This window comes from Danio rerio, chromosome 12 (assembly GCF_052040795.2).
Source record: "Danio rerio strain M-AB ecotype USA chromosome 12, GRCz13ab, whole genome shotgun sequence".
Taxonomy (NCBI): domain Eukaryota; kingdom Metazoa; phylum Chordata; class Actinopteri; order Cypriniformes; family Danionidae; genus Danio; species Danio rerio.
The window spans coordinates 32,337,482-32,359,491 of NC_141032.1; the positions used below are offsets into that span (position 1 = coordinate 32,337,482).

At 34.1% G+C, this 22,010-nt stretch overlaps 2 protein-coding genes and 1 long non-coding RNA gene across 5 annotated transcripts in view; all 3 read right to left on the reverse strand.

The window, feature by feature from the left end:
- Positions 1 to 9,841, reverse strand: part of atrnl1b (attractin like 1b) — a 191,197-nt gene extending 181,356 nt beyond the window's left edge. For all 3 annotated transcript variants that reach the window (XR_015504231.1, XR_015504232.1, XM_087276489.1), the window contains exon 1: positions 8,712 to 9,841. Coding sequence is in view for 1 of the 3 variants with exons in the window: in XM_087276489.1 (XP_087132615.1) it covers positions 8,712 to 8,947 (236 nt within the window). In the remaining 2 variants the exon portion in view is untranslated. The remainder of the gene's footprint in view (positions 1 to 8,711) is intronic.
- LOC147834503 (uncharacterized) overlaps positions 1 to 22,010 on the reverse strand; it is a 755,156-nt gene that overhangs the window by 383,418 nt on the left and 349,728 nt on the right. The window lies entirely within an intron of this gene.
- trub1 (TruB pseudouridine (psi) synthase family member 1) lies at positions 14,380 to 21,572 on the reverse strand. The gene is given in 8 exon segments (NM_001128687.1): positions 14,380 to 14,633; positions 14,808 to 14,864; positions 16,457 to 16,596; positions 16,697 to 16,769; positions 16,866 to 16,947; positions 17,025 to 17,080; positions 21,185 to 21,280; positions 21,415 to 21,572. Coding segments are annotated over 8 exon segments (873 nt in total). The 5' UTR covers positions 21,551 to 21,572; the 3' UTR covers positions 14,380 to 14,400.

Sequence of the window (22,010 nt, forward strand, 5' to 3'; positions counted from 1 at the left end):
GTTACTAGCATGATTCTAGCATGAATTAGCATGTTGTTAGCATGATTCTAACATGAATTAGCATGCTACTAGCATGATTCTAACATGAATTAGCATGTTGTTAGCATGATTCTAGCATGAATTAGCATGTGACTAGCATGATTCTAGCATGAATTAGCATGTTGTTAGCATGATTCTAGTATGAATTAGCATGTGACTGGCATGATTCTAGCATGAATTAGCATGTGACTAGCATGATTCTAGCATAAATTAGCATGTAACTAGCATGATTTTAGCATGAATTAGCATGTGACTAGCATGATTCTAGCATGAATTAGCATGTAACTAGCATGATTCTAGCATGAATTAGCATGTTGTTAGCATGATGGATAGATAGATAGAGGTAGATAGATAGATAGATAGATAGATAGATAGATAGATAGATAGATAGATAGATAGATAGATAGATAGAGATAGATAAATAGATAAATAGATAGATAGATAGATAGATAGATAGATAGATAGTTAGAGATAGATAGATAGATAGATAGATAGATAGATAGATAGATAGATAGATAGATAGATAGATAGATAGATAGATAGATAGATAGATAGATAGATAAATAGTTAGAGATAGATAAATAGATAAATAGATAGATAGATAGATAGATAGATAGATAGATAGGTAGAGGTAGATAGATAGATAGATAGATAGATAGATAGATAGATAGATAGATAGATAGATAGATAGATAGATAGATAGATAGATAGATAGATAGATAGATGGTGTGCGAGCCTGATTCAAACAAGCCAACCCCCGCCTCTCTACGATGTTCTGATGCTGAGATATAGCTGCTATTATATCGTTGCTAGGTTAGTCTGTTTTGTTGCTATGGAGTTGATTGACAGCTTAGACTGATGATGTATCAAAGCTTCTTGCCCGTATGAACAGTTAAACACAACCCCCATGTCTCTATCACACTGCAGCATGACAATATCAGTCTGAACCTCTTTGATGGCAGTCTATGGGACAGTTGCTAGGGTGCAGTATCTGGTTGTTAGGGTGTGGCTAGAAAGTTAAAAGGCCATCAGTGATTGGCTGCTGGCTAGACTGAGTTAAATGAGCTCAATCATTAGTCTGTAGGACAGTCTGATGCAGAGTTATGGGTTCACAAAGTTTGATCCCATGTAAAGTCAATGAGAGTATTTTGCAATGGAAGTCTATGGGACGGTTTCTAGGGTCCAAAAGTGGTTGCTAGGGCGTGGCCAGAAAGTTTAAATGTGGTCAGTCATTGGCAGTTTGATAGTCTGAGTTAAATGAGCCCAGTTAGAAGTCTGTGTGACATTCTGATGCGGAGTTATGAGGTCACAAAGTTTGATCCAATGTTATGTCTATGGGATTTTTCCGACGGTCCCGGGACGTTTTTCGGAAAACCGAAAGTCGGATCAGTCGGAAAGGATATAGCAACTCGAGTCAGAATAGTTCGGAGGTCTGACCCGAGTTTGATGGTCATAGCTTGAAAGGCCTAGGACGAGATAGAGTTTAATTTTTAGTCTCAGAAGAAGAATAATAATATTAATAATAATAATAAGTTTAATAGGATAACAGTAGTCTGGCTTGCTACACAAGCCAGCCTAATAAGTTTAATAGGATAACAGTAGTCTGGCTTGCTACACAAGCCAGCCTAACTAGAACCTAAAGTTCGTTGACGAACTTTGATGTTGGCTTGAGAAAGCCAACGTGACTGTGCCGGGGACTCAAAGGCAGTTGGCAGGAAGCACAGCGGTTGAGAAGTGGTTGCTAGGCGGTTGCTAAGATGTTGCGAAGGCATTCCTAGGTAGTTGCTAAGGTGTTCTGAGTGGTTTCTAGGCTGTTGCTAGGGTCCACTGGACTGTTAATCGGAAGGCCTCATTTACATTTAGTATTTATAGTATATATAATAATCTGAACAAAATTACATTATAATAAATATCATATGAAGAAAAATATTAAATAAAAACACTAATGAAACAACAGCACATACATTTAGTTAATTTGTCTATTATTTAATCAGTCTTATCAGTTTTGCAGTTAATATAGAGTACAGTCAATTTACAGTAATTTGCAGCGTTATATATATAGTTATAGTTATATAGTTATATATACAGTTTACAGGAAGATAATCGCATTAAATACAATATTATAGGACGTCTTCATCACGTGGTTAATTCTGACCAATGACGTTGTTCCACCCCACTGGCCACTGACACAATGTTATAATCGTAATATTTAATTGTCATCACCTGGGTGATTTTATTTTTTTTTGGTACAGCATAGGCCAAAAGCTTCATTGTCATTATCACAAGTGAGGAGAAGGCTTTTTTGCGGTACAGAATATTCTGTTTTGAAAGAAATATCTGAAGTAAACTTATGTTTTTGCCAACATAAAAGGGGGATAAAATAATCCTTATAACACTAACCATAAATGTGTGTATGTGTGTGTGTGTGTATGTATATATATATATATATATATGTATATATATATATATATATATATATATATATATATATATACAGTTGAAGTCAGAATTATTAACCCCCATTTGATTTTTTTTTTCCTTTTTTAAATATTTCCCAAATGATGTTTAACAGAGCAAGGAAATTTTCACAGTATGTCTGATAATATTTTTTCTTCTTGAGAAAGTCTTATTTGTTTTATTTCGGCTAGAATAAAAGCAGTTATTAATAATTTAAAAATCATTTTTGGGACACAATTATTATCCCCTTTAAGCAATTTTTTTTGATAATCTACAGAACAAACCATCGTTATACAATAACTTGCCTAATTACCCTAACCTGCCTAGTTCACCTTATTAACCTAGTTAAGCCTTTAAATGTCACTTTAAGCTGTATAGAAGTGTCTTGAAAAATATCAAGTCAAACATTATTTCATGTCATCATGGCAAAGATAAAATAAATCAGTAATTAGATATAGGTTTTTAAAACTATTATGCCTAGAAATGTGCTGAAACAATTTTCCCTCCATTAAACAGAAATTGGGGAAAAAATAAACAGGGGAGCTAATAATTCTGACATCAACTGTATGTATATATATATATATATATATATATATATATATATATATATATATATATATATATATATATATATATATATATATATATATATGTATATATATATATACACACACTTTATTTTTACTGTTTGTAAATAATTGTTGTTAACATTTTTGCATTAAAACATTATAATACTGTTTTTGCACAATAAATAAAATGTGATTTAAAAAGTGCAAACATTGTCTTTGTTAGAATTTACACGTGATTACAACGGTATAAAGACGTTCAGGTCCGACCGGACCGAATGGAAAGAAATTGTAGGTTTTGAAGATGGATTATTAGTTTTGTGGCAAGGACATAGCTGTTTTAGAGGGTTAAAATACAGATTAAAAATAAAGTTAGAATGATTTTATATTAAATATGTTTATTGTATAATATACGTGAATGTTACCACGGATCTCTCTGCCTCTTAAAGGAACACTAAATAGTGTTGTAATACTTGTATTTGTGTATTTTCGCTGAGAAATTTTAATGTAAACAGCTTCAAATGTTGTAAAAGCACGTCTGAAATGAGCCGAACTTTCTGTAGAGCAAAAACAGTCAGCCCGGATATCTCCGCCTCTTAAAGGGAAATTGCCTTTTAAAGGGGCTGTAAATTCAATTCCAAAAGGGCTCAAAAATGGTCCTCTGGCGCCATCTCGTGGACACTCTGACACGCTTTATGTGTGAATTTTACAAATTTAATATAAAAAAATATTTATAGGAAAACTGTTATTTATAATTACACCAAATAAATATGATAATTATCTGTAATTTCAAACACATCTTTTGGCCAAATTTGAGGATTGTATACTTTTTTTTTATGCCCCAAATACTCGATACAATTTTTTATTAAAAAAATTTTTTATTCAAAAACTACAAATCTTATCGGCATGAGGACATACAGCAACCATCTCATGAGCAGTAGGCAGCTTTTGACCAAATTTGGGGCTTGTAGCATCTAAGCCCTGGGAGGAGAAGCGATTGCTTTTTTAAAGTCAGAAGCCGGAATAATAATAATAAGAATAAGTTTAAGTAGCATTACAGTATGTTGGCTTTCTCAAGCCAACATAATAATAAGTTTAATAGGATAACAGTAGTCTGGCTTGCTACACAAGCCAGCCTAATTATAGCTTTAAGTATTAATTTAAACTACTAAAAAATGTTTTAATCTTCTTCAGTCCAAACAGTTTAAAAATAACCCCCGGAAGTTACATTATGACATCGCATTGCCAAGGAAAACCACAGAAAGCTGACATATCTCTGAGTGAAACCACTATATGCAACTTCACAAAGTTACTGCTTTTAAAGTTACTGAAATTTACAAAGCACTAATTTTTAACAACGTTTGCTTTATTTGAAATTTACATGCCATAGGCTAAATACTGATAACTGGCATTGCAAAAACAAGGCTAACTTTGTTCGATGGATTTTACGTTCACTTTGCAAGCCACAGAAAGCCAACACATCTCTGAGCAAAACCACTACTTAGGCAGCATCATGAAGTTTCTGCTTAAGGAATTTTCAAGGCAATCATTTTTAAAAATGTGATGTTACTATTTAAAAAGCAACTTGCCATTTATTTCCAACCAACTACAAAGAACAATGCCAACTTTGTTCAATGATCATATTTAATGCATCTTTTAATTTAGATAATAAATGAAATGTGACTGATTTATATAGGGATAACATGATTGTGACAAGAAAATTAAAAATTACCTTCATTCTGTTTCCTAGCTACATTTTAACAAAACACAAACGAGTCCACACTATGCATGCAAGGTGATTATTTCTTATGAGCATGAAACCTAACACAAATCATTAATAATTCTGCCTCCACATAAACAACACCTGCACAAACAAGCTGTGGCCAAAACAATAGAGCACTGCACCAGGCATTGGGTCTATACCATGTATCCACTTAGCAGATCTTTTAAAACAACAAACTGCTATTTGTCAAGGTGACAGCCTTTGTTGTTGGACCATGCATCTTGTAATGCAGCATCTAATGGGCATCATGACATTGTCAGATAACTAGGTAATCCCCAGTCAGCTGGACTAGCAAGCCCAACAATAGGGGAAAATATTAAAACCATCATCAGAGACCACTTCCTTTCATAAAGCATATTTTGCTGCAACCTTTGTTATACAGGTCTGTATCAGTATTAAATTTAGTTTAAATGACATCACTCACACATGCCAATAGCATCCTTTCAGCTGCTTCTAAGAAAGAGGGAGATCTTTGTTGTACCAGATGAGAATGGGGTGCTATTTTAAGAAACGGTGCAGGAGCTTTGTTCAAGAGTTTCATTTATCATTCTGCTGTCAAACTATGATAGTTTAAACCTAAATCATATCTACCCCACAGTACCTTTGACATGCGTTGTGAAGACAAAGGCAGAGAATAAATAATGAATGACAGTATAGTAAATGTTTCAAAACCTTAATCACATCATTATTTGAAAAACATTCATATGTGGGAAAAAAGACACAAAGGGGTTTGAAACATTAAATAAATATTTTTCATGTGTATTACAAGAACGTGCCCAGTTTAATTGAACTTCTTTCAAAGTAAATTTGTTTTAAAAGTTGTTTTAAAGAAGATGCCCTCGAAAATGTAATTTAGTGTAACAAGCTTATACCAAAAACATTGTGCCATGTGTATTAACACCCCAAATCATTTGGTTACATTAAAATACATTTTTTAAAGATCACAGTGAATCCAAATGCTAATAAATTGTCATTTTAAAACTTTAGACCAGGCAACGCAGTGGCGCAGTGCTATCACCTCACAGCAAGAAGGTTGCTGGTTCAAGCCTCGGCTGGGTCAGTTGGTGTTTCTGTGTGGCGTTTGCATGTTCTCCTCGCGTTTGCGTGAGTTTTCTTCGGGTGCCCTGGTTTCTCCCACAGTCCAAAGACATGCAGTACAGGTAAATTGTGTAGGCTAAATGGCCTGTGGTGTATGGGTGTGAATGAGTGTATATGGATGTTTCCCAGAGATGTGTTGCAGCTGGAAGTGCATCTGCTGCGTAGAACATATGCTGGATAAGTTGGCACTTCATTTCGTTGTGGCGAGGCGACCCATAAGCCGAAAAGAAAATGAATGAATGAATGAATTAATTAATTAATTAATTATTTAATTAATCTTTAGACCTTTACATTTTACCTATTTGTCAGCAAGAATATCCTTATAATTTAAAACATACCTTTGAAGTCAAAATGATTAGCCCTCCTGTGAAATTTTAATTAGTTTAAATATTTCCCAAGTGCTGTTTCAGCCTAATAATATTGACCTAAAACTGCTATTTTTCCAGATAAATTAAAAACAAAGATAGATGACAAATATAATAGCAAATACGGCAAAAAAGCCAATCCTCTTGTAAACTCTAAACAGTAGGGCAGTGTGATTCGAAATCGAATCACTATTAGATAATCGCAAGAAGCTGCAATATGTATTATTTCATTTCCCCAACCCAGAGCAAAGGTGTGACTGCCGTCTGACAGTCTTACTAGCCAATTGAGTGAGCATAATTTCGCTCTGCCCAATCAAACATTTTCAATCTGCCACTTTATTAGTCATTTTAGTTTCCCGATGGTTCTGTATTTTTATAGTTATTAGTTTTTTGTTTTTATAATAAGCTACATTATCTTCCTAATTTGAGTTGAACTTGTTTACAGAAAGGTAAGGTCATTTTATTTGAGCTTACTGCTTGCTCTAGAGAAAAATTTGTGTTTAAATTATGAATATTAAAAACAAAGTTAAATAATAGCTGAAGTTAATATCTTTTCAGTTCATTTTTTAAACTAACAACACTCACTGCATTTTAGGTGTAAAAAGCTACAATACAGATTATTGAGCTGAAGCTTAACTACAAAATTAAATCGCAAATCAAATCAAAATCGCAATATCTGACAAAAAATAAATATTTATTTTATTTTTATTTTTACAATTAGATATTTCCCCAAATGGCACAGCCCTACTTAACAACACTTTGGAAATATTTGGAAAATAATACAAAACTTCACAGGGGGGCTGATAATTTTGCCTTTAACTGTGTGAAATATATGATTGCTTAAGTAAAGATAAAAGTTACATTTTTACATATTGGTTACAATGAATGACAATGTATCAATTTCACCAATATTACGATCACTTAGTTTCAAAGTAGTTATTGGAAAGCAAACACTTGCATTTAATAAGATTTCTAGATCATTCATTCATTTTCTGTTCGGCTTAGTCCCTTTATTAATCATGGGTCGCCACAGCGGAATGACCAGCCAACTTATCCAGTAAGTTTTTATGCAGCGGATGCCCTTCCAGCCACAATCCATCTCTGGTAAACATCCACATACACTCATTCACACTCATACACTATAGACAATTTTAGCTTACCCAATTCACCTGTACCGCATGTCCTTGTACTGTTGGGGAAACAGGAGCACCCAGAGAAAACCCACGCGAAAGCAGGGAGAACATGCAAACTCCACATAGAAACGCCAACTGACCCAGCCAGGGCTCGAACCTTCTTGCTGTGAGGCGACAGCACTCCCTACTGCGCCACTGCGTCGCCGATTTTTAAATCAGTTTAGTATAATTAATTAGATGCAGAACAAAACTAGATTGTTTCATCACTGAGCCACAATTACTTAATAATACAATATATCAACGTGTAAATAAGGCATGGGACGATAACCGTTTTTAAGATATAACGCAGTTTGGATAAGTCAAAGTTTTAAAACCGCCAAAATAATCTGCTTTACCAATCCTACGGTATATGTAAGGTTTTTTTTACATTTTGTTTTAAGTTTTTTTAAGGCAACAGTATATCCAGGAGAAAAGATATCCAAAGATGCGGTTTAAATTGTAATAAAATCTGTGTTTTCAAAAATAATAGACAACATAAGTTCATGATTCATTTGAATTATTTAGCTTGACATGTTTTCTGCTCCAAGATATTTTAAAAGCTTCTCAAAATAATACATATTGTCTTCAAAGGGGATAAAAGGTTTTTTTTTTTTACCCAGGGCCAGACCTTTTAAAAGAATATATTTTAGAGCAGTAATCACAATACTGTAAAACCGTGGAACATTTATCCAAGGTTATCATGTTGTCAGAATCTTATACCAGCCCATGCCTAGATTAAAGTAAAATCATGGCAAGTAAACCACCAGATAACAATCTTGTACATAGTTTATAGAAGGCTTAAATGTATCGCAAAATTTATTTCTGTCTGCTAAAAGTGCAAAACTTTTAATTTAACCAAACTATGTCAGGACCTACGGGATTTAACAGGCGTATATCAAAAAAAGACTTCAACGTGGAAAAGAAATCTAGGTTTTCAGCCATATGAAAATAATCTAAGAGAGACCAGTCAAGAACAAATGCCCCTCATTTCAGTTTTATCCAGATGGTCCACATATGTGAAAAGTGATTTTCAAGTTAAGAAACACAAATTTCCCAGATTAATAAAAAAAATCTGGAATATTTTAATAGATTACTTATTTTTAAGGCACTTTTGTTTCATAATTGTTATTCCACAATAACAAATGTTTACATTTCAATAACACAACAACAAAAAGCATGCACATGATCAATGACATAATGCAATGCCCATAAATGTCTTAATAATACTCACTTGAACCTTCCTTGGCAGTGCTGACACTGGTCACCAACCCATCCACGGTCACAGACACAAGATCCGTTCACACACCTGCCTGACAGACAGTTCTTCTCGCAGGGTTTAGAGGGAGAGCAGTCTGATATCAGCACCAAGGAGAACATCACAAAGAGCCATAAATATCTCTGCATGCCTTGCAGTCTCTGTCTGACCAGACACAGCTTAGGTCTGAGCATCCTCTTCCCAGCATTCATGGTTCAGGGATGCTGCTGCTGTTGTTGTTGTTGAACCGAGTATCAATATCTCAGGGCCTTTCTATTGGTGCCCAGATTGTTTCAATTATAACAGCAGGGGGATCCGTTTACTTATAAATCATGAATATTCCTTAAATATCAGTAATCGTTTCCTGAAATCTCGGCGATCGTTTAACGGAAAGCCTCCAGATCCGAGTGCGATATGATAAAATCAGCAAAAACACAGGCATATTAAATCATCTGTCTCGCCTCATTGTGTTTCTGAACAAGGGCAGGAATTTCCTACGTTACCTCCTGCAGTTACAGGGCTGGAAAATAATTCCCCACAACACCGAAAAGAATCTTTCCTCCCAGATCATTACCATAACTCAGGTGATGGAATATTTCCAGCTTTAAAGCATCATATTGTTCAACGGTCTTATTCTGATCCCGTCCGCAGCCATTTTAAAGCGTAAACATTCAGCTGGCTGTCCAGATACTCTGCTGGTGTGCTTTAAAGCCGTTAAACCGTGAGCTTTTCGTGGCTAAATGTTCATATGCCACGGGGAAAAAGCGCTAAACAGAGAAGGTTTCTGGGCAAAAGGCATCCTTTACAACCGCAGCAGTCGGTAACATGGATGTTGTTTCTGCTGTTGTCCGTTGCGATGAGGGATTTGGAAAACCTGAGGAACTATCCGTTATCCGCATATTTTTTTCGTTGTTTTTCAGGCTCAGCGTGGCAAACTCTGTGTCGAAAGTGTTCACGCTTTTTGTGAGTGTATATCCTCTTCGTCCCGGTGCGCTTAAAACCCGTCAGTGTGTGAAATTTGGCCCCCTCGACCACCGTTTAAGCTCCCATAGTACGAGCAGCTCGCGTTGGCTTGGCTGCTCCTCAGGTTGGAGCAAACTCAACACGGAGACGGGCGCGCATGCGCAATGGGAAAGGGGCAAATTTAAAGAGACAGAGGCCACTGTGTGCGTCCATGTAATATCCGTTGCAATACAAGCATTTGCATTAGACGTGTATCATATCTGGAAAGTTTTTTAGGGGGGAATAATTACTATTTCCAATGTTGATCAAGTTGATTGTGAACAATGATAGAACATAATGATTTAACATTTTGTACTTGTGAAGATCTTTTGAAAAGTTCACACAAAAATAAACATTTTCACCTTAATAGTCAGGTAGGATGAGATATAAATTTAGAATTAGAATGAAGACGACATATTAAATAGACAGTGGCCTCTGTGCGCCTCCCTGGATTATCCACTGCAATACACGAGAAGCTGCAATTAATATTTAAACGTAACATATAAACGATTTTTTTTTTAGAAAATGTTACTATGTTGATAAAATTGATTGTGAACATTGATAGAACTATTTAAAATGTAATTGCCATGACATTTTAAAAAGTTGACCCAAAATGAAAAATTGCACCTAGTCTGTCGGGATGTAAAAATATTTGAATTAGGATGATGATGATGATTATATATAAATATATATATATATATATATATATATATATATATATATATATATATATATATATATATATATATATATATATATATATGAAATATATGTAATATATGTAATATATAATATAAGTAAAATGTTATTGCACAATAAAAATAACTGCTCAAAAGTAGTTTATAATTTAATTTAATAATTAATTCCAGTGGTTTTAAAGATGCATTTTCAGCTTTACTCCAGTCTTCAGAGTCACAAGATCATTCAGAAATCACTCTACTATTATTTATTGTTGGTATTAATGGTAATTGTAAAAAAAAAAAAAAAAAAAAAAGCAATAATGACTGGAGTCATAATTTAATTTGAAACCATAGAATAAGAAAGCAGTTCCTTTAATTTTTAATAAATATTTAACAATTTACATTTTTTACATTTAGTAAATGCCACCTTGATAAACAGAATAATTTTCTTAAAAAAGTAATAAAAAACATAAAAAAATAAAAAATAAAAGTAGACCCCAAACTTTTGACCAGTAGTTTGACGTTTGGAAAAACATGTGTATGAAAATAAGGAAAAATAATGAGAAAAAAATAAATAGATTTTTAGGTAAACTGTGCCTTTAAGACAATAAGCATTGCTCTATTTATGTAATAACACATGAAATGATTAACATGCTGCTAATCTTCATCTTAATTCTTATAATAAATTTACAAGCTGACTATAAATGATTTATGACACAAAATCTCATCCCATTCTCAAGCCTCTCAAATATGAACTTTGTTCTTCTCTTAAGTGTTAAGAGTCTGAGTAAATGATACACTTTTTGCTTTGCGCACTTCATAAGTAACCAGAGTACAGTATGATGTAGCTACAAGCTGCTGGTCTTCGGGTTCTTTTTAATGTGACACCTTCATGCACAACAAATAAAGATGTTCCCAATAAAATATAAACAAAATGCTAAATCATATTAGCCATGTATTAACATGCTAGAAAAAAAGGCTAACTAATACATTTATTCATTCTTCCTTACTCTTTCCTGCTGTCTCCTTAATTTTTTTGAATACAAAGTGATTTCAAACATTCCTCCAAGGCTTTCAACAAAGTTGTCCCAACAAAACTCACTGTCTAGCTGGCACGTTTTATTATATCATTCTTATATCCAGTTTAATCCAACATCATACAGAGAGAAAAGGCTAGGGTAGGTGTTTTTAGACCATAAAAACACAACATATATTCACACCACAGTAAATCTGCCATTGGTTATACAGAATGTAATAAAACACTCAATTCAGTTGGGAATTTGATATCCCACACGGACAATTACTGGGCTTTGTGATGATTCTCACACCTCTCAGACTTCCCTTTTTAGATCACTCCCATCACAACAGCCCCATTCAGTCAGACACTAAAAAGATGAACAACATCAGAATGTACCACATTATAGTGCTGACTCCGGGAACAGAGCGGTGTGTGGTTAAAATACAAGAGAATCCATTCTAAAAGAGCACATTTAAAAAAAAAAAAAAGAACGACAATTAACACTTCATCATTCATTCATATGAGCTCCACAGATGTAATATAACCAGAGAATCTCATCCTTCACATTTACACACTATTCCAGTATGTTAACATTCCTATCTCACAGTTCTACTTTTTTCCCAAGGCTCATTGAGGAATATGACACTTTCTCTTCAGACCTTCAGGAATGAAAAATCAAAGCCTCAGGCAATGGCAATTCAGACTCACAGAGAACAACAATAAACGCACGTGCATGTCTAGGCCTGTCAAAAAACACATGAGGCATACCGGTCCAGTGATGCAATGCAAGTGACCTGCAGTATAAGAATATATTTTCATGTGCAAAAACACAGGTGATTTATGATTGAATGGTCTGCACTTCGGGTATAGTAAGTCATTAATCCTTTAACAAGCTTAAGCACCATAGTGCTCCCAGATGGTAAGCCTTCAACTATATGGTATATTTTGGAGGTTAGTGCTTGCTACACTAAGTAAAAGAAAATTTTAATTTAAGTAAAAGGCTAAGTTTATCTGTTGTAATGCAGAGATCTGTATTGCATCTCCTTCCTAAACCTAAAAAAATTAGAAGAGGGTTTATATTTCACACAGTAATATGCCGTAATTTTGTGTGTGTTCCTAATGGCATTAAAGTATGAGTGGACAGAGTCTGGGAGAGTGTTGAATGTGATCTTAATCCCAGACTAAGAGGGATTAGTATCCGAATACGCTGATTGTGCATATAAAAGCTGCATGGATAAAGAAATCCTGATTCTGTTCAGTAAGAGACTACACTACCTGACAAAAGTCTTGTCGCCTATCCAACAGCAAATAATCACTTGACTTTTAGCTGATAATTTGGTATCAGAAGTGGCTTAAATGAAATACAAAGGCCTCTAGATTACTATTATTTGACCAAAATAAAACATTATCATGCCTTGATTTTTAATTATTTAATTAGGACAGTAAGGTCTGACTTTGCTGAGACAAAAGTCTTGTCATTTAACAATGAGCTTGGATGACTGCATCTATACATCTCTGCAATGACTCAAATCACTTATTAATAGTCATCTTGAATGGCAAGGAAAGCGCTCTTGCAAGACTGCCAGAGTTCATCAGGATTCTTTGGATTCATTTTCAATGCCTCCTCCTTCAGCTTACATTAGACATGCTCAACAATGTTCATATCTGGTGACTCGGCTGGCCAATCCTGGAGCACCTTGACCTTCTTTGCCATCAGGAACTTTGATGTGGAGGCCAAAGTATAAGGAGGAGCGCTATCCTGCTGAAGAATTTGCAGTCTCCTGTGGTTTGTAATGTTATGGGCAGCACAAATGGTGGTGGTGTGGAGAGACCCCCCCTCATGATTGTGAAGCACTTTGGGTGTATGGCCTTACACAATAAATATGCTATATTAATACACATTACATTACATAAATATCTTGATACCTCAGGCTGTTAGTGTTACCATCCACTGCAGATCTCTCGCATGACCCAATACTGAATTTAACCCCCAGACCATGATTTTTCCTTGACTGATCAAACTTAACTGATTGCTGTGAGAATTTTGGGTTCGTTGTGGGTTCCAATAGGGCTTCTGTAGTGTCTGTGATGATTTGACGCAGTTCAACAGACGATTCATCAGAAAAATCTACCTTCTGCCACGTTTCCAAACGATCATCTAAAAGTCAAGTTATTATTTGTTGCTCTTATAACTAGGATCGACAACAAGACTTTATAAAGTGTATACTGTATTGGCTTTAGAAAAAATCACACGGTGTAATGTATCACTTGTAATGAACACACAATAAACAAATCGAATATAAATGCAACCTTATCAGGCATGCTTCAAAACATTAAATGAATAAATAAAAATCTAATTAATCTATTGACATTTTTTTTAATGTCAGAACTCAAATTTTTTTAGAGTTAACAAAATGGCAAATATTTACTAGACAAGGGGCCAACAAATTAAATGACTCCAATAATAGGCATTTAATAGTAAATCAAAATAACTGTGTTTTAAGGACTTTTTTTTATTATTAACCTGTAATGAAAAAAGTGTAACAAAAAATATACAAAAGAAAACCTTACTAATTTGCAACACTTTTGGGCTTACATAGTCCATCAATTATAGTGCCAACTGGTGGTTGGTCACCAAAATTACAGTGAACACACAATTTATAAACATCAAAAATAAGGATTGTTTATTACTCTTGGTACCATAAGGTGGTTATCATCTACAAGTGGTCATTTAATCGAAAGAATAACAATGGCTTTGATATCCTAATGTCGTTGCACTGTAGTAAAATCAGTCAACTTAAAAAAAATCAAGAAAAATCAATTTCAAGCACCATATATGGCCATGAAGATGTATGCACATAGATGGTAACAGAGGCTCAAACAAATCAGAGCAGACCAGGCAGTTTCCTACAATTCTTCTAATGGAAGCATGACATATGTATCAAATGGGGCCATTTCATCACCTTTAATCACTGTTTTGATCTCCAGCTCCACCCTTAGATTCAGATGTGGTAGTATTATGTTTTGATTTAGCTTTTTTGGCATTCTTCTCCGAGTCTGCTGGTACTGGGCATGGCTGGAGAGCCTGTGAAATGTCAGTCAATGTCCAGCGATCTTCCTTCAATGCGTGCTCTTCTAATGTGAACTGACCCTGCTTGGTCCGGGTCAGTTCCTTGATATGAGCACAGGATGACAGAGCTGCAAAGGAGAAAATCGGATTATTACAATAGAAGATAGCAATCCAAAATCTACAATCATGCTGCTACTGACCCAGAGAGACAGTTTTCATGTCATAACAGCTTCAAATGAGTCTTTTTAATCACAGTGTTGTTATTTCTGCTATTTTCAGCAACTTCATACAGTTCAAACTACCTTTTCCAAGATCATCAATCAGGCTTCGAACATAGAACCCGCCTCCACACTCAACATCTGTGAAATAGAAATAGTCAATTAAATTGAAATGCATAGAACCATGCATAGTCTGTTGAGAATGACAATTTTTTAAACAAAATATATTAGAATTTATAAAAATATATATAATAAAATTGAAGAATTGTTTTATTCCTTAGTTAAATTATATTTTATTTAAATACATATACGAGCAGTAAATTAAATTATAAATATTAATTACATGCATTATATTGAAATATATTAAAATGTAATATATATTACAATATATAAAAATGTACAAAAGGCATAACAAGGTGTCAAAATAAAAGCTTGGTTTATTAATGCCAATAATACTAATAAATAATCTATTATTACAATTGTTTAAGAGTAGTAACATACATTTATTTTGTTAAATTCTACTTTTTTATCTTACTCCAGAATATTGTGTTATAATGTTTGTGCAAATCCCTTCTATCTTTAGTATTGTATATGAAAATAATAATTTGTCTAAAAGTGAAAGTGTATTGTCTTTACTTCTCTTTTGGCAAAATGCCTGATTTTAATCAATTGGAAACGATAATTTTCCCCTTTTTTAAAACAGGCCAATGATGTGTTGCATTTACCAAAAATAAGACTTAATTTAAATGGTTCCGGGTCCAAGTTCACTGCCATGTGGTGTACTTTCATAAATGACTTCCAAAGCCAAATGTAATTGTAAGTGAACAAAATAGTGCTGATGCTGTCAGGTTTTGCTTATCATACTGATGTTGTTTTTATTTTTTGTCTTTGTTAATATGTACACTATGTTAAAGGACTGTGTTTGTATGTAGGTTGTGTTGTTAGTTGTGTGATTAATAAATGTATGTTTTTTTTTAAATATTTAAATAAATTAAAAAGTGAAAAAAAAAACTCTTACCAGGTAGATTAACTGTTAAACTGTATATCTTTTATGTTTTCAATTCTATTTTGCAAGTGCAAGTTTTAAAGATTATAGCATGAGTAGTTCATAAAACAGAAATGTAGCTTTAGTGCTAGTTCTACCAGGAAGAAGTAATGTCACATCACTCATTACAATCAGTTCCAACGAATAGCCATTAGACACAAGGAATACCTAATGTCAGGTAACTTATCACAATCAGTTCCAATCAATAGCCACGAGACTCGAGGAATATATAAGCTGTCCATTATTTTCATTCATTTATTTGGTTGCAGATACTGATACGGATGTTCACCCACCATCTTCCCCACCACCACCAGGTTGGCCCTATCGAGGGGGTAAGCTCCGCCCCTGCCTTCGTCCTCGGCAGCCGTAGCTGGATCTACAAACTTTTGGTTTAAGCTTCGGAGGCCAAAGAAATCCTATGTTTTTTTTTAATCTCATACTTTTTGTCAAGCAATGCTCATCAAATAAATGCAATTCAATATCATATTCATCTCCCTGGTCTTTCTGATAGAATTAAATTTGTTTTACAAAACTGTTACAGTAATACAACTATATCTCGTAAACCTAGAGAAACTGAGAATTAATTTTTTTAATTAATTTTTTTATCAGTTGTCATCGCTGTACAGTAAACACACAAAACCATCTAATATGTTATTTTCAAAGTAATCATTTATAGAAAAAGTCTAACCTATGGTGAAAAGTGGTGGGCTGAAATCTTCTAAAGACAGATTGTACACTGTGACTGGACGAGCAGGTTTAGCCTCGACCTCTTGGCCTTGCTTGAGCAGTACAGACATACGCTTGCCATCTTTCTTCAGTGCTGAATATCTTGAAATACAAATAATAGAATGTCTGTGACGTTAAAAAGCATAACTCTTTCAAAGAGCTCTAAATAGTGTTATATATCAAGCAGAATAAATTGACATACAGGGGTGGAACCTGCATAATTTCGCCTGTAAACTGCTTCATCTTCTCCTCAAAAGCCTCTTTTGTGATGTGGTCTGGGAGGGGGTACAAGCACTAAATGTTAAGACATTGACATCTGCAAGACATTCATTCCTTCATCACAAGAGCAGCCACAAGATTACAATTCTCACCGTAACTCTTCTCTTCAACAACATTTCCTGTGACGTCAAGAGTATCAGTTGCTTTGCCAAGCTCTCCAAAAGCTGTGTATTTCTACGAAAATGACCATAAATCATGAAAATGACAACTGCAGAATAACATAAACCTAATGTGACCCTGAAAATACTTACCTTTGAACCTGCAAGCATTGTTGTGAGCATTTTTGTTCCTTCACCGATTCCAACCACTGCAAAACATTAAGATTTTATGAGATTATAGTTAATTGATAATTGTTTGAATTATATCTGTTTAGGTTAAGTTTTGCAATTTTGAGCTATTTTATTTTTCATAACATGAAACTTTTGTATGTCTTCCTTTAGAAAACATACAAAATAAACATTTAAACTGCATATTTTATTAAACTCTTCTACAGTGGAGATCAAAATAAGAGAATTTACAATTGCCTAAATGTATTAGTCCTATTGCTTTGTTCTACTTAAGATTATCCAAACAGGAGTTTTAAAAACAGAAAAAGTCGTTTTTAAAGCATATTTCATGAGTTTCATACATTCAGAAGTGCAGTATGAAAACCTTAAATGAGGTATTTGAAAAAGAACACTTATTAAAGTATAAGGCTTGTGTAATTTCCTTAGATATTGACGTTAATCTGACAAACACTATATAACTGGCAGCTTAAGTTTCAAGTTTTCACTAACTTTGTAAGATGGCAAGCCATTTTATAGGTAATGAAATCCTCAGACACAGGCTATCCAGGTGGAGGTTAATGGAATGAGCAAGAGAAGTTAATTGTTACAAAATATGTGATTTCTAGAATATTGCACCCCTACAATGTCACTAACTCATTCAAGTCAAATGTACAAGAGAACAGAAAAATACAGAGAGTCTCAATATAATGAAAACCAGTTCAACGATGCAACAGGAATCTCTGTGTTTAAAGGGTTAGTTACCCAAAACTGAAAATGATGCACTAAGACCTTTGTTTGTATTTATAACACAAATTAAGATATTTAATAACCCTAACCTGATAAAGTCTAGAAAGGAAACATTGCACATATATCTGTTACACTATACAACAATAATTTCTACTCTTATATCACTGTGAGGGGTAGGTTAAGGGTTGTGGTAGGGATATACATAAATAAGTACAATGTAATGCATAATTTAATAAATAATATTATAATTATCTTTAGGTTCTGGCAGGAGCTACCTTCTACATCCTCAAAACAGACCATATGATTTCAGTTCTCCCTTTTACATTGTAAAAAATGCTGGTTTTACACAATTCCTTCATGTTGTCCTAACACAAATTGATTAGGCTAACTTTTTTAAGCGGAATAACCATAAAAACAATTAAGTTGTCTCAAAAAAATGTGTTGTTTCAACTCATTTTAAATGCACCTGCATCCGAGGTATAAATCAGTGCACAGTGCATATGAATGTGCACCCTATACTGACAATGAGAAAAAGAAACAGGTTAATAAACAGGGCTGCACAAAAGTTAAAAAATTATCCTTATCATGATAATGTCTCAGACAAGTTCAATCAATTTCCAATTTTTTTGTATGCTACATGCACAGGCTGTTTATCCAAATCTGACCAATCAGATAGGGCCTTTACTATCTTCATTCTGACATCTCCAGTACTGTTAGGTGAAACTAAAGCTGAAAATAAATACTAATGCTAGAAGAAAAGAGAAAAAATTACAACAGCCAAAAAAGATCAGAAATACCACTGAGGTTTTCAGTCATTTGTAAATTTTTAAAGTCTAAATGTTTTTTTATTAGCTCAAAACATATCTATTACCTGCTTAGTATGATCTTAAATTTGTTTCTGTTAAATTGCTGATATTTTCCCAGTATTGTGCAGTTCTAGAATAAAGTGATTTATTTGCCACTGAACCATGCATGGTCTGTTTTGAGGTTGTTTTTTGGAACCTTTGTGAGCATTGAATAAATTGTACCATTGCTGTCTATGGATGATCAGATTTCATCTAAAATATCCTAATTTGTGTTCCAAAATTAACAAAGAATACTTTTTAAAAATAATTTTTATGTCAGCCAACATTTTTTATGGATAATAAAGAGCTTAGTCATACAGTAAGAATAGTTACTCAAGTAGCTGAAAGCACTGAAATAATGAAATGGCAGTCCAGAGTCCTGATCTAAACCTGACTGAAAATCTCTGGGAAAACATTGACGACAAAGTTATGGATAAGAACCCCATTACAGTCAGTGAACTGTGGAACAGACTAGATGAAAAAGTATCCAGATAACAGCCAAGCAGTGTGACTTGAGAAGTCCTGTGGTCAATAACTCAAAGCAAGACCCTAGACATTCCTACTCATTTTTGATTGAACCTTCATAAATTTGAGCTGTAACTTTTCTTTGTGCTACAATCAAAACTGTTCTTGAATACTGCTCACTGTGATTTCCACAAAATAAAGGGTTTTTGCTGAAGTGCATTGGTTATTTTGTGACACTGTTCTGAAGGCATGGTATAGCCACCACTAAAATGATGGTAAAGCCACCACAAAAAATTCTCCACTGTGCTTCTAGATTGATATAATAAGATATATTTATAGGCTGGTACACATGACAAAATATATTCTGAATAGGGATGTAACTATTCACCGGGAGTCAGTTGAAAATTGATTCAAATATGTGATAATTGACCCTTCGCTAAGCCCCACCCTCCTTAGTTACTGTTGCTACGTCTGTCAAGCTTTTGTGTCTGGCACGTCTTTTTCAATGTGTATGCGCCGATGTCAGACATTGCCTGGGATATAATTAGTCATTTTTGGTGAACAGGTGAGATATCCGAGAAAGGACTGCAGTATGCATTACAGGGGTATATTCACCACATAATAGCAACTGATTAAAGAATAATTCAATCTAAATTGAAGCTAGCTTAGCCTAGCCACCTCATACGCTAACCATTCAACAGCTTAGTTCACACACAGCAGAAGAGGTGAAATTTACAAATAATCTAATAATTACAAATTAAACTGTGATGTCTTTATTTTTAGCCAAAAAGCCTGATAGACTAACGTGCAATGAAATATAGCGTTACTAACCCACGAGGAAATGCGCATGGACAGAGTTCATTCATAGAAAGAACAGCCAGAAAGGGGAAGTTGGTGAATTTGTGGCAAATATTAGCATAATCGACCCATAGCAATGTACAGTAAGTTACCGATAACTGTCAGTATGTTTGTGTGCTCTTTATAAATTACTGAAAAACAGCTGTGGGTGAAGTATATTGATTGCAAGTGCTCAGTTTGTGATCACATCTCTGTTTTGTTCTGTTAATTTGTCATTTCAAATATTCATAGCTTGAAACAGATGTAAATATAAAGTTCAGTAAGGTTGGCAACAGATTCGTAGATGCGTATTTTCCGGATCAATAATTCATAGCAAAGGCTTAAACAGAGCAGTGCTCATAATCACTCATTAATTCATTTTCTTGTCGGCTTAGTCCCTTTATTACTCTGGGGTCGCTACAGCGGAATGAACCGCCAACTTATCCAGCAAGTTTTTACGCAGCGGATGCCCTTCCAGCCGCAACCCCTTCACCTGTTAAAAAAATCATGACTAAATCATGAATAGTGATATTAGTATCATGAATCTTATTGAATAGTGAGTCAGGTAAATCGTTACAGTCAGCATGTCAATTTAAATTGCCATTATTTTGAGTATTGACACTTTTGATTAGACATTTTAATGACAATGTTATTTTGTTCCACTAAAAAAGGTGAACAGAAATTATTTATGACAATTATTATGGCCTCATGACAATCATGTTTATGACAGAATTATGAAAAGTTATGTTGTCATGATAATGTCAAGTGATGACAAAGACACTGACAGGTCATGTTGTCTTGGCAATGTCAAGCTGTCATGACAACGATAGGTTGTAAGGTCCACAGTGGTCCACAAAGACATCTCAAACAATGTCATCTTTGCGTTTAAAATAACTGAACTATTGACAGCTGCCATACGCATGCATAAATTCTCCTTCATATTCATGTCATGTTATAATTATAAAGGTGTTGTGACAGTCTTATGAACTTCAGGTAAAGTGCACAAATTTCATCTTAAATTCAGTTTGTTTCTTAAAGCCATGTTATTTTCCTGTCAAGGCAAATTTTGTAAAACTACATCATGTTTTCATTCTCTAATTTAAGTTGGTTAGTTAGTCTAGGCTGAGTAAAATAAGATAAAAGCTTTCAATAAAATTAATTTCTGAAAAAAAGTTGTCGTTTTGACTTTGCTAAACTTCACATTTTAGTTGGTATACTGTAACACAATGGTAGAGGATTGTTTATATTTACCAAGTACACCAGAAGCATTGCTGTCCAGGGTTCCGCCATGGCCAATTTTAAACGGTTGTTTCCTTTTCCTAGGGTTGAAATTTGTAACACCGGCCTCTGTGTAAAGATCAACTTGTTACTCATGAAAACGTTTACTTATGATTATTTGCGACTATCTAATCGCTAAGTAATAATGACTCGCATGAACTGCAGCAGATGCCAAGCCGCGCAATAACATAAGTCATACCAACCTTTTAAAAGTGTCTTCTTGAGTATGTTCAATACATCTGCCGATGTAGGACCTTTTTTCTTATGAATGGCAAATATACCATGCAAAGACTGCAGTTTGGATAATGAGCTGTTTTGTACAGTTGACGCACCAGCCATGCTTGAAGCACAATTGAGTCGCAGAATGATGACGTCACGCGCATGCATTTGTAGTTTTCCAAAAAAATTTGTGAGTGTACCTACTGTAAGGTGCTCTGAGTTTACCTTTCCAATTTTATTAAAAATATATATTTTTTATAACATTTGAACAACATTTGTATATCCCCGGAAAAAATATTTTTTGTTTACTTATGGAACCTAGATCATACCTGCCAACATTTGTCTCTGAAATGTATGTGAGCTTTTAAAGACTGTAGTAATATTGCATTTGAAACTGTTTCTTGGTGTAAATATTTGAAACTTATAATATAATACAATTATATAATTATTAAAATAAAAGGTATATAATTGCTTATTATTGCATATATCAGATGATATAATATTACATACATTCACACATAGCCTATATATCTATTTTAAAAAGAACATTTATAAAGAAGACACATCATGAACAAGGGAC